Raw genomic sequence first — 12,696 nt, forward strand, 5'->3', positions numbered from 1 at the left:
CCGCCGCCGCCCCGCCCACTCGCTCGCCAAGATGGCTGCGTCTACAGCTGGCTTAGCGGCTCGGCGGCTTTTCCTGCCTTGGTCCGCTCGCCTTGTGCGAGCGTCCGGCTCGGGGGACCGGGTAGGCGGCGGAGCGGGGGAGGGGAGGGAGTTGCGGAGAGCCCAAGCGCCGCAGTGGCTCTCTACGCTGGTGCTCAGGCTGCCGCAATGGGGGCGGGAGAGCTGGAGGCCGGGAGGCGCGGTGCACGCTGGGATTTGTAGTCGCGGAGGTGGGGAGGGCGGTCTGCCGCGGTGCATGGCGGGAATTGTAGTCTCCGCCCGACTGAGGCGAAGGCGGCGGCCGCCCCTCGGCGGGACACAGTTCTGCGGGGAATGAGCCCGGGTGCCGCAGGCCCCAGGGTTGGCTGACTGCTCACCGGAGCCGCTGTTACCCCATATCGTCCTCCGCGGTGCCGAGGCGTCGGGGCTGGCTCAGCGTCTGGGAGCCGGAGCGATGCAGCGCTGGGACTGGGGCGCGATGCCTTAGAGAGGGGCAGCAGGAGCCTCCACCCCGGCACGGGTCCTGCCGTGCTCACCCCAGGGGAGCTCAGAGAAAGTTTAAACCCTTCTTCTCTCCCGTGGTTAGATGGAGGCTGCTCGGAGGCCCTGATCCCAGAGCCCTCCGCTTCTGAGATCTTCCCCCTCCTCCCAGTTTGAAGCCTAAGCTTTCCCTCTGAAAAGAGGAGAGGGAGATTTTGGTTTCAAACGCAGGTTTTTCCTTCCCTGTAATGGAGACTAGCAGTGAAAATGATTCCTTGGAACAACCCAGGCTGGGAACTGACTGGCAGGGGAGCAGCGATGTGGAAGAGGCCTGGGGGTACAGGAGGACAGCAAGCTGCGCACGGGCAAGCGGCGTGTCTGGCAGCAGAGCAGGCTGGCAGCGGCCTGGGCTGAACAAACAGGAACACAGACAGGAGATCAAAGAAGTGATTATTTTGCACTTGTCAGGTGGTTAGTATACGGCAGCTGGTTTTGGGCTCCTCAGTGTGAGGAGGACATTAGTGAATTGGAGTGTGTTCAGCAGAGATGGTTACGGGCTGGAGCATGTGCCCTGTGAGGAGAGGCTGAGGGTCTGGGGTTTGCTCAGCCTAGAGAAGACACAGCTTCAGCTGGACCTAACAGCAGCCTGCCAGTACCTATGAGAAGGTTGTCAGGAAGACAAAACCAGGCTTTTCACAGTGGGGCATGGTGGCACAATGAGAGGCAATGGGCATAAGTTGAAACAAGAGAGGAAAAACTGGATATATGAAAAGCATTTTTTCCAATGAGGCAGTCAAGCCATGGAGCAGGCTACCCAGAGAGGCTGTGCAGTTTCTCACCATCCTGGGAGATTTTCAATACCCAGCTGCAAAAAGCCCTGAGCAAACTGGTCTGACACCACAGCTGATTCTGCTTGGAGAAGGAGGTTGGACTAGAGACCTCCTGAGTTCCCTTCAAACTTGAATTGTCGTATGATCCTAAATTATGCCAGTTTTGAGAGATCTAGCCTATTGGTATTCTAGGAGGAGAGTGGGTGAGAGCTGGATTTTTTACTTTCATGTTTAGGGCAGTTACATGGTGAGGGAAAACTTTGTTTACTTGATACATTTAGAATTTTTGGAATAGCTTATTGCTTGAAGTACGCATTTGGGATACATAATTAAATTCCTCCACGTTGAAAAAGTGCAATAAACTTTTTTTATCTTCCATCTTCCCTTCTTTTCTTCCCCATTCTGATTTAATGTGCTTTAACTGCCAGATGGTTGTATAAAAGGTGGCAGTTTCAGTAGCTGTCCCTGTTCTGAACAACAGGTGACTGTGATTTACAGTCCTGGACATAGGCCCTTGGACTATATCTCACTTCACTTTAGAAAGTGGGTACCCTAAAGAATTCTGGATGTTAAAAGATACATTCAAGGTCCTGCAAGCTCTTGCTGGCAGAACTGGGAAACAAATGTGGCTCTCGGAGTAGCTGGCTGATGACAGTAATGTGCTCTTCTGTCAGATCAGTTGATTGGAGGGAAGCAGATGCAGTCTACTCCATTTTAGTTATCTTCATGTTTTTCTTCTGAGTCAGGTTAATGCATCCCTGTTGTGAAGTAGTGGTGAATAAATCAGTGCTGAATTTTTTCTTTTTAATGCATGCTTTAAGAAAGATCCACAAACTTAATGTTTAAGTTCAGAAATACATTTTTCAGAAGAACATCCTAGGATATAACTTAACAATCTGTGCGTGACTGATGCTTTTTCCTTACAGTGTGTGCATGTTGGAACAGGCAGGCTCAGAGCTTCCAAAGCAGCAACAGAAGTAATCTTAAATGTTCCTGAAACTAGGGTGAGTCCTTTGGAAAACGGCTTGCAAGTAGCTTCTGAAGACTCTGGACTCTCAACGTGCACAGTAAGTAACTTGTAAAGGGAAGTTTTTTTCATAACTGTTCATGTATGTTCATTTCCTTGTGGAACTAAATTGCATTCTTTCAATGTTTATTAACGATTGTTCTTAAAACTTAAGCTAGGAAATAGAAATCTTAAGGCTTTTGTAAATGACGTGATTAGATTTTTTGTGAATATAAAATTTTTCTTTTTCTTGAAAACCTGCTTCGTTTTAAGGAAGAAGACATTTAAAAATAGGTCTTGAAAAGCTAAGTGTAGTTCATACACAAAACCAGCAAAGCTGCATTGTTAGCTGGTAAAATGACTTTTTTTTCCCCCACTGAGGTTGGACTTTGGATTGATGCTGGAAGCAGGTATGAAAATGAGAAGAACAATGGAACTGCTCACTTCCTTGAGCATATGGCTTTCAAGGTGAGTATCAGTATTGATGTAGAAGTTTACAATGGATTTCCAAATTATTTATCTTTAAAGATCAGAATTGTATAAAAGAATTCTCCAAATCGAGGAGAGAAAAAAAGAAGTGGACAACTTAGACTTTGGTTTCCATTAGAAAATGAAACTTAAGTCCTAGGTCTGTGTAGCTGATACACAACTATAGATTAGTAAAACAGGTCTAATTTTAACTCAACTTTTAACTTCTTGTAGTAATCTTAGAAGACACTCAGTCCCCCTTTTACCAGCTTTTTATTTTCATTTGGGAGCGTAGTAGGATTTGTATCTTACTTTCAAGCTTGGAGAGATTAGTATGCCAGTTTTCTTTCCAGAAGACTTTTTCTTTCTCTTGACCTTGACTTTTCCAGGCAAGAAGTAGTAATGACAAATAGGTGAATTAAAGGGTCTAGTTTGATTTTCTTATTGTTTTATTTCAGGGAACGAAAAAGAGATCTCAGTTAGACCTAGAACTAGAGATTGAGAACATGGGAGCTCATCTGAATGCGTATACATCCAGGGAACAAACCGTGTATTATGCGAAGGCTTTTTCGAAAGACTTACCAAGAGGTAACTGCTTTCATTCCTCAGAAAAGCAGCAAAGAACGAAATGCTTATCCAGCTCCTGATGAGACAACACAGAATGATGCTTTTGCACCGTATCCCTTTCTTCCTGGGTGAAAAGTCCTTTCCTGAACTTCACAGGAATGTGAGAATGCAGATTTGGAAAGGCGAGTGCCAGCGGGGAAGTTAATATTTGAAATATTTTTGTCTTTAGATTCCCAAAAGAAAATACCTTTTGGACTTCTCCCTTCCTGCAGAGCAAGTCTTTTGTCCCCTTGAAAATCTTATTAGCAAATCTTGGGCCACTTGGTCTTTGGGGTGGGTTTTACTTTTGGAACCAGATTTTTCTGGTAGTCTGAAAATACGCTTTCCATTCCCATCCCTATTTTCAATCAGCTGTGGAAATTCTTGCTGACATAATTCAGAACAGTACCCTGGGAGAAGCAGAGATTGAGCGTGAGCGGGGAGTTATACTCCGAGAGATGCAAGAGGTTGAAACCAATTTACAAGAAGTTGTCTTTGATTACCTTCATGCTACAGCGTATCAGAAGACAGCCCTAGGACGGACAATTTTAGGACCCACTGAAAACATCAAGTATGTCCAAATTTGTGGCTGTCTTTAATTGTGTAGTAAATTCTATATATTGAAAACACTCATCTGAAAATGTAGGGAACAGCATCAGTTTTTATTTTTACCCTGGAAGGTAGCTGAAATTGCACTGGATGTAACTATAAGAATTCCCCTATTGCCTTAATTACCCTGTATGCGGGCATCAAAGGGCATGTGAACTTCAGGTGTCTACTGCATGTCTTCATTATTTGCCATATTTTTCTTCTGTTTGTTAAAAATGCATCTGATACAAAATTGGAAATGCTCCTTCCTCCCATTGGTGAGGTGTTGGGCATTATCGTAAATACAACTGCGTTAGCACTGCTCTTTCAGCATTTGTTCATACCAGTGCAGACCGGGAGATTGCTAAATGTGCTGTTTTCAAATTGGCATGAGATCATTAGTGGATCCTGTCTCTACCTGACTGAGCTGTAATTCTCACTCCTTCTCAGGAAGCTAGAAGAGCTTTCAAAGGCAAAATGTATCAAGTTCCTGTTTCCTTTTTAGGAAATCACCCTTATTTTAGCTTTCTGCCTCTATGCACACCTCTGTGCATTGGCAGAACTTTATAATTATTTTGATATTGTATTGTTCTACACGTTTATCTCTTTTTACTCTAATAAACTTTACTGACATAGTAGTGATGTTTCCTTGACTTTCTAGATCCATAAACCGTAATGATTTGGTGGAGTACATAACAACACATTACAAAGGACCCAGAATGGTCCTGGCTGCTGCTGGAGGTTAGTATGAGACATTCACCCTGGATCATGTGAAACTATGCTTAAAACCATGGTCTTTAGGTTCCTGGGAACAACATGATGAATTACCCATTGTTCAATAGGTCCTGGAAACTCACTGTTAGCCTTGTGTGTTTTGTACCTTCATACCCTTTGAATTTTTGTTCCTTTTTCCTCTCAGCAATATTCCAGAAACCTTCTTAAACCAGTAACTAGAAGTGAATTGGAGGCCAAGGTCATTTTCCATGTGGGCAGGAAAAGAGGGGCCTAGAAGGGGTTCAGTGTGAAAAGGGGAGTAGCAAAGAAAGCAGAGAGAAAGAGAAAAAACATTGAGGCTTGAAACTGAGAGCAAACAGCTTGATTTGATGTAATATTAATAGAAGGCTATTGAAGAGAATTAAGAAGGGTGATCCTGATGATATTACTCTGTTTAATGGGGCAGTGTGAGGAATCTGAACGTGGGGCATTAAAGCGGGGGAACAATAAGTTACTACTTGGTTGAGTCTTTAAACTGTGCAGTAATTTAAATTAAGTGTTTACAGAGTAACATTATAAAATATGTTAAATATCTTTGTTCAGGGGTCTCTCATGATGAGCTACTTGACCTAGCAAAGTGCCATTTTGGTAACCTGCCATCTGCTCCAGAAGGAGGACTGCCACCCCTGCCACCTTGTAGCTTCACTGGTAGTGAGGTAAGCTGTTGGATGGCTTTTTGGGCTGGGCCCTATATCCCCTGTGAGCACAACTGACATGCTCTCTGCTGAGGAGAGTGAGCTGCTCAGCCACAGACTCAGCAGATTAAAAGGTTTCTTTCCCCCAGTGAGGGCAATGGAGTAGCTACTTTCCAAAGCTGTACTTTCCAACCTTTCTTGGACAAGCCTCACTGCCACCACTTTTTCTGCTTCATCAGTTCCTGGAGGAATAGCTCCCTTACCCCTGCTGCTACTTCCTTTTTATCCCCTTGCCTACGGTGTTGGAGCATTTCCACTTGTTGAGAATCACAAATTTAAAGGATATGGCAGAGAACTGAGGCATCTGCATTCTATTCCCAGCTGTATTTGGGCTTTGGAAAGTCAGCTTTCCTTGCTGCTGTTAGTCGTAAAGTGACTTGTAATGGCCTCTCTGTGTATGTGGCATTAGGCTTGCTGATGGTGAAATGCTCTGAAATTGCCACAGGGAAGACTAGTTAAGGCTGATGTTAAATAAAACTTCATATAAATAAAACTTCATATGCTTTAATTTTTGGTTCTCTATGTGCATGCTTTATAATCCAGATGTAATGGAAATGTCTGTCTTCGGACACTTAACTTCCTGTATATATTACTGTGTACTGGTTGTACTACAGCTACTTTCCTATGTTCCCACAGATTCGTATAAGAGATGATAAGATGCCCTTGGCACACATTGCGATAGCTGTTGAAGCAGCGGGCTGGTCGCACCCAGATACAATCCCACTTATGGTAGCAAATACTCTGATAGGTAACTGGGATCGTTCCTTTGGAGGAGGTGTGGTAAGTCAACCTGCAAGCACCTTCCTGCTCTTAATGAGGCTGGTGGGCTGGTGAGATCTCTCTGACTTGGGTACTGCCAATACAGACCCATTCAAACCTATCTGATGGCGTTACTGCCACTTTATGGCTATTTCTGAAGGTCCTTTTTTTGGAGCGGGAGAAGGGGATCCAGTCGTGAGTCTGAGAGAATTTGTTGCCCCAGATCTAGCAAAAACTTAGGAACTGGTTCTAAACCACCAGAGTAGAGAGAGGTGACTTGAGGTGTGCCAGCCCTCATGGAAAGTAGGATCTTTCATACCTGTATGTCATTGGAACCTGTAGGTATAACTATCCCTTTCTTGAACCTAAGTAGCTTTATGATTTTGGCTTAAATCTGGGCTGTTCATTGCAAACATGAGATTACATGCAAGAAAAGAAGCTGTTGAGATGAAGAGCTGATAATTAACCTTATAGCTTCTGCTGGAGCCTGTGATACTACTGCATGTTCTGTCATCATTGAAATGAAAACAGACCATGGAGGTGACTAGTAAACTTTCAAAAAAACTTCATAAAATAATGTATTTTTCTTTTGCCTCAGCAGAATTTATCCAGTAAACTTGCTCAGATTGCCTGCCATGGTAACCTGTGTCACAGTTTCCAGTCCTTCAACACCTGTTACACTGATACAGGGCTGTGGGGACTCTATATGGTCTGTGAGCCATCCACTATACAGGACATGGTGCACTTTGTTCAGAGAGAATGGTAAGCTAACAACTCTTTCTTTAAAAGATAATTTTCAGTAGAGGAATACAATTTAAAAAAAGCAGTCATTTAAAGAGAATATTTTTGTTTTTCTGCTTAGGCTTGCCTGGAAAAAACAAATGCATCAAGTTCTGAACTTGGATGCTCAATGCAGAGTCCCAACAGCCAGTTTCTGGCACCCTTACTTTAAGTGAATAGATTAAAGTTTAGGTTTGGTTTCTGTTCTGCCCTGGAAGAATAAATGTTAACTGTAGCTAATATAATAGCATTCCTTGTACAAGAAAATATGGTGGTGATTTTTTTTTTTTTTTGACTTGTAAAGTGACAGGAGTTATGAAACTTTGTCAAACCTTTTAGAATAGTACTAAGTCAATGTACAGTGCCCATGAACTGCATGTTTGACAACTGAAAGAGTAAATGTTAATGAATGAGAATAATGAATGTGCAATTACCTACAAACACCATTCGTAGTTACCCATTCTGCAGTTGCTATCCCACATGATCTACCAGGTGGTAGTGTTACATAAAGCTCTAGTAAGTACATAGGAAAATGAAATGATGTAAGGTAGGTGAGCTGTTATATATGGAATTTTGAAACCTGGGATTCTAGATAATATTCATTCATCTGAGGGTTAAATCTAAATTGAGAAGAGGTCCATAGGTACAACTATAATGCTAGAACTGCATATGTGATTAGAAACAGACATACATTATTTAAGAGCACTGATGTAAAGTGGGTGAAGGTGAAACAAAAGTTGAAAGAAAACTTGAAAATTAAGTTTCTTTAATTACGTGCATCAATTCTCATATACCGTTATTCTATGAGATCTTTGTAAACAACCTGTAGAGAAAATGGTATCATTTTAGCTGTCCACTTGCTGCAGCTTAGCACCAGGGAGGATATGAACCATCCCTGTGACAAAAGTGTGTTAGGTCATCTAATGCATCCGCCCGTCTTAGTGAAATGTTTCTTATGCAGTGTGGTGAATTATTATCTCACCCAGTGCCAGGACATAATGCATTGCCTTCTGGGCTAATTACCTCTAATTATTTGGCTCTTACTATCTTAGCAACAGCTATTCTCAAGATAGCAAGTATGGACAACACTTGGCTCAAAATATTAGTAAAATGAAATACAGCTCTTCTAAGGGGAAAAACTTGCTCTTGGGTGTATTGGTATGCTCCTAAAAGCCCCTATGCTTATGCTGCTGTTTTGCATCCTTTGGCTTGTTTCTATACCAAATTCTCTTACCTATAGAAAAGAAGTGCCTGGTAGGTGTACCAATGTACATGCACCTCTATATCACAGGCAATCTTGTGTGCTACAGGTTACCATTATTTAATGCCTTTGGATTTAAACTATTTTGCAGGATAAGACTTTGCACAAGTGTTACAGAAAATGAAGTAGCTCGAGCGAAAAATCTTCTAAAGACAAATATGCTGCTACAACTTGATGGTGAGACTTATGAGAGCTTTTTATTCTTAGTGGAGTTGTATGCTGATAACTGAAGCATATTTTCCCCTATTTTAGGGTCCACACCCATCTGTGAAGACATCGGAAGACAAATGCTGTGTTACAAGCGCCGAATCCCAATTCCAGAACTTGAGGCAAGAATTGAAGTAAGTGGCACTCATGTTGCAACTTTTAAATTAGGCCGTTGAGACATTTAATTGCTACAGGAAGTAACAATACAGAACTTAGACTGTGTCCAACTGAGAAAACTTTCAATTGTTTTGTTGCCTGTTCCCCTGGATTATACAAAATTAAGATCAGTGGCTCTTAATACTTTTTTAGATGGGATTGGTAACAGAGGTGTCTCTTTACCCCTTTTAGGCTATTGATGCCCAGACTATTAGAGAAGTTTGCACAAAGTACATCTATGATAAGCATCCAGCAGTTGCTGCCGTGGGTATGTTGTACAAGTTTCCCTACCCTCCCATAACCCCTCCGCACCAATTAGTACCAGTTTAGCATATGTCATGGCCAACTTTCTTTAACTTCCAGGTCCAATTGAACAACTTCCAGAGTATAACAAAATCTGCAGTGGCATGTATTGGCTTCGTGAGTAGTGAATAACACGAACTTTCAGTATGTTTGAGCTTTAAAAAAAACCCCAACAAACCAACACAAAAAAAACCCCAAAAATCAACTACACCCCTGATTAAAGCTTTTGAGTTGGAGAAATGCATTTAAGAAAATTAAAACTCAAGAACCAGCCAGTCCTGTGTATCTGTATAATTAAGGAATGAAAACATGTACAGTATTTGCATTTTTATTATAAAACAAAGATTGTCAGTAAGAGTCATTTCTTGACTTTAGTAGCATTCATCACTTGTTCTTGAGCAGCTTTCTTCGCCTTGACCATTTCAACGAGTTCCTAGAGAGTTGGAGAAAAAAAACACAAAACAAAACAAAAAAACCCTTTATCTAAATGTGGAACTTCTTAACAATGCTGTGGTTTTGAACACTACGTATATTCAGCCTGAAACACTCTAGCTCTCAACATAGTGAGGAATCTAGACAGTTTAATAACTTAAAACAGTTTATCATAGAAACAAATAAATTAATGGAAGGTCAATGCTCATCTGCTTCCCCTGTAGCAGGAACGTTACCTGCAGGAGGCTAGGGATAGGACTTCACCATCTACAAGAGCCTGTTGTCAAACTGTAAGGCAGATCTCATGAGACAGACTTTCCTTCCCAGCTTCCAGAGCCACTACTTTCACTGAGGAAAACTTAGTCCTTACTGGTCTTTTGGGGTTGAGTTACCACCAAAAAAAAAAAAAAAGTCTTCCCATAAGGCTCCATCTTGTGCTAGTTTGCAGTTGTCAGATACTGTCTCTGGTAGGGAAAGCAACAGTAAAAGCAAAGGATTCTAACAAGACCTGGGCTAATTACAATCCTAGAAGGAGGTGAGGTACCTTACCTTGTATCGCTTCATGCAGTCTTTTTTTGACCGGCCCGGAACAGCTGCTGCTATTTTCTCCCATCTTTCGGGAGTATTTACTGGATAAGTCTTCAATGCTTGTTCTAAAAGCTTTTGTTCTTCTGTAGTCCAGGGGGATGAATCTAAAGGTGATCCTTTTTAAATGCAAAAATGACAGTAAGAAAAAAAAATAATTAATAAGGAATCTATGAGATAAGCCTAAGAAAATATTGTAAAATCTATTATAGTTGCTTTAAAATCCTTGCAGTTTTGTGATCCAATTAGTCTGTCCTAAGGGCTACCCAGTACTAAAAACCTGAAAGAAAAGAAAAACCCAACCCTGAAACTGACTGGATGAGTGGCCCTTGAGATCTTTAAATAAAGCACGGAGAAGTTAGAAGGTAACATCTTTCATTGTCAGCTGAGTGTTAGATCACTGCAGCTGCCCTGTTAAGTATCATTAGGGCGGCAATGTAGCTCTTCCTTTTGCGTTTCAGTAAGAAACACTTAGTAAGGAAACACAGCCTTCTGCAAGTGTCTGCAAAATTTGGAGTTGTTTGGGGTTTAACAGGAGACCAAAGCTTAGCTGTAGGATGATCCTGTATCTCAATTGCATCCCCTCAGGCCTACTGTTACCTGAAAATGTAGCACCCTCTGAGGAACAGATAATCTCAGCATCAGCCTTAACCTGTTGCCTCACCAGGAAGCATTTCAAACTGTCACTAGTTAGCTGTGGCTTGTACTGTGTGTACCAGAAACCCTCAAATCCAGTAACAGAGCGTGGATCACTTTCTTACTTGCTACGTAAGTTTGTAATAACCAAGTTTGTTTGTAAGCAAGTCTTAAGTAAGTTCTGGATTACTTTCTTACTAAGATGCACAGGGTAGGCAACTCTGCAAGAAGGTCTCTTTTCACCTTTACCTTCAAATCGTTCTGAGGGGGCAGCACTGTCCATCTGAGGCACCACACCATGTTCTTTTTTAAATTTGTCAAATGCTTTCTTGTTTATATCATCTTTTTGATGAGGGTCTATGAGCAACAGACATCGGATACAATAATTAGTACAACAAAATTAAAGCTGGATGTAATAATAAAAACATTGTGTAGCAGTTATTGTAAACTCATAATCACATAATCAAAAAACCTAATTCCTACTTCCTTTGAAATGATGGTAAAGAAGGTGGTAGATTAAAAAAAAACACCAACAAAAAAACCTGTACTCAAAGTATCAGGCTCTCCAACCCCGATCCTGCTTTATACTGCTCAGATGAGTACTTTTTCTGTATAAGTTTAAGCTTGAATCTGCAACTTCACTGAAATCAAAAGGGATTATTCTATCAAGTAAGGGCTGTGGCACAAAACCTGCATATTACACCCAGAGTACCAGTGTGTTAGAGGGGCAGTCAGGAACAGTATGAAAGCTTGGGTCCTCTTTGTGCAGGTATTGGAATGGAGAAACTTAAACTGTTTTTTTGGAATGTTTCAATTTTCCTTAAGAACTTGCCTCCTCTCGTTATCCAAGCTCTTTAGGCTCCATTTACCACAAGAGGAGATAAGCCACCTTAATTCAGGTGTCTTCTGTTGCTGAATCCTATTTATCTTTTTAAAGTATCTCTATAGCTTCATCAATTTCATTTTTCTAGATGCCTTCCTTTGTAGAGAGCTTTTTCAGAGGCCCGCTAGTCCCTCTCTGAGTGTAGAGGAGCCTAGGCAATGCATGTGGCCTAGACATCTGTGCATCAAGTTAGATTAAAAGAATTCCTGAGATTCACTCATGAGGTGGTGACTTACATGATAGGTATTAGGCTGAAAATACTGAGTTACATAAATACTCCTCTAAATCTTCCATCTGAACTACATTTCTTTTCGGGATATATAGAGGATTTTCTCATAATAGAAACACAATGCTGTTCAAAGAAAATCAAGCTGTATAGAAGCATGCAGACAATCTTATTACAGAAATAAGGTAATAGAGATACCAAGCTTTTGGAGGCTCTTTGCTTTATTAATGACATCTTTTGCTGTTCGTTTTATTCCAGTAGCAGAGTGCAAGTTCATGTAATTGGCAATAACTTCCCACCTAAAGCAAGAATAGATAGGGTAAGCCAGTGTATTACATAATAGCATATCTTCATACAAGCTACTGTCAAGCTCCCGTACACATTTATATCAACTCTTAAGTAAGTTTAATCATACTTAAATACAGTAAACTGTCATGGTAACTATCCTGTAAAGCTTTTAGTTGCTAAATGCAGAAGTTTCCCTTAAGAATTCAGTCAGCTTAGGTAAGCTTCTTGGCTTCTGATACCAAAGAAGGACGGGGTAGAATATATGTGTGTAAGTGCAAACCTGTAATCCTCAAAACTGCTCAGCTGTTGCTTTCCTGAATTCCCTAAACACCTCTGACATTAAATACTGCAGACTGCACTGAAAGGGCTGAGAAGTTACTAACCCTGTTTCCACTGCCCTCCAAAAGAATACCTAAACATCAGATAAAGGGGCTTCAACAGGAGAGACCTGGAACAGGCCTAGCCCCCAAATTATTCCTAGTGCATTCTTAGGAAAGGGAGGGGAATATTTGCACTTGATAGACAGTAGGATCATATGTAGGCCTGTGTTCTCAATGAGTACTTGTGACTGCTGAGCTGCAGTGCAGAAACAGGTATTGGTATCATCTCCATAAAGAGTATGACAGCTTGTTTTTTTTAAAAGCAAGCATCCATATCTTGTAATGGAGGCTTCAAATCTGTGAATCCTAAGTGG

General features: G+C 41.5%; 2 protein-coding genes across 5 annotated transcripts in view; one reads left to right on the plus strand and one right to left on the minus strand.

Moving 5' to 3' along the window:
- Positions 1-9,227, plus strand: PMPCB (peptidase, mitochondrial processing subunit beta). Of its 2 annotated transcripts, none has more exons than XM_049814146.1 (13): positions 1-121; positions 2,276-2,416; positions 2,737-2,823; positions 3,282-3,411; positions 3,802-4,000; positions 4,679-4,758; positions 5,335-5,447; positions 6,123-6,266; positions 6,844-7,007; positions 8,378-8,463; positions 8,539-8,627; positions 8,842-8,917; positions 9,013-9,227. In XM_049814146.1, exons 1-13 carry the CDS (start codon positions 32-34, stop codon positions 9,075-9,077), a joined length of 1,464 nt encoding a protein of 487 aa, XP_049670103.1. In that variant the 5' UTR covers positions 1-31; the 3' UTR covers positions 9,078-9,227. The 2 variants fall into 2 exon arrangements, with proteins under 2 accessions (XP_049670103.1, XP_049670104.1); XM_049814147.1 differs by having other exon boundaries at positions 6,847-7,007.
- Positions 9,177-12,696, minus strand: part of DNAJC2 (DnaJ heat shock protein family (Hsp40) member C2) — a 19,449-nt gene continuing 15,929 nt past the window's right edge. For all 3 annotated transcript variants that reach the window (XM_049814143.1, XM_049814142.1, XM_049814144.1), the window contains 4 exons: positions 11,913-12,013; positions 10,855-10,962; positions 9,934-10,088; positions 9,177-9,385 (listed from right to left, as the gene is read on the minus strand). In XM_049814143.1, the coding sequence (XP_049670100.1) occupies positions 9,311-9,385; positions 9,934-10,088; positions 10,855-10,962; positions 11,913-12,013 (439 nt within the window). In that variant the 3' untranslated portion in view covers positions 9,177-9,310. The remainder of the gene's footprint in view (positions 9,386-9,933; positions 10,089-10,854; positions 10,963-11,912; positions 12,014-12,696) is intronic.

Source organism: Accipiter gentilis, chromosome 11, assembly GCF_929443795.1.
Source record: "Accipiter gentilis chromosome 11, bAccGen1.1, whole genome shotgun sequence".
NCBI classification, from domain to species: Eukaryota; Metazoa; Chordata; class Aves; order Accipitriformes; family Accipitridae; genus Astur; species Astur gentilis.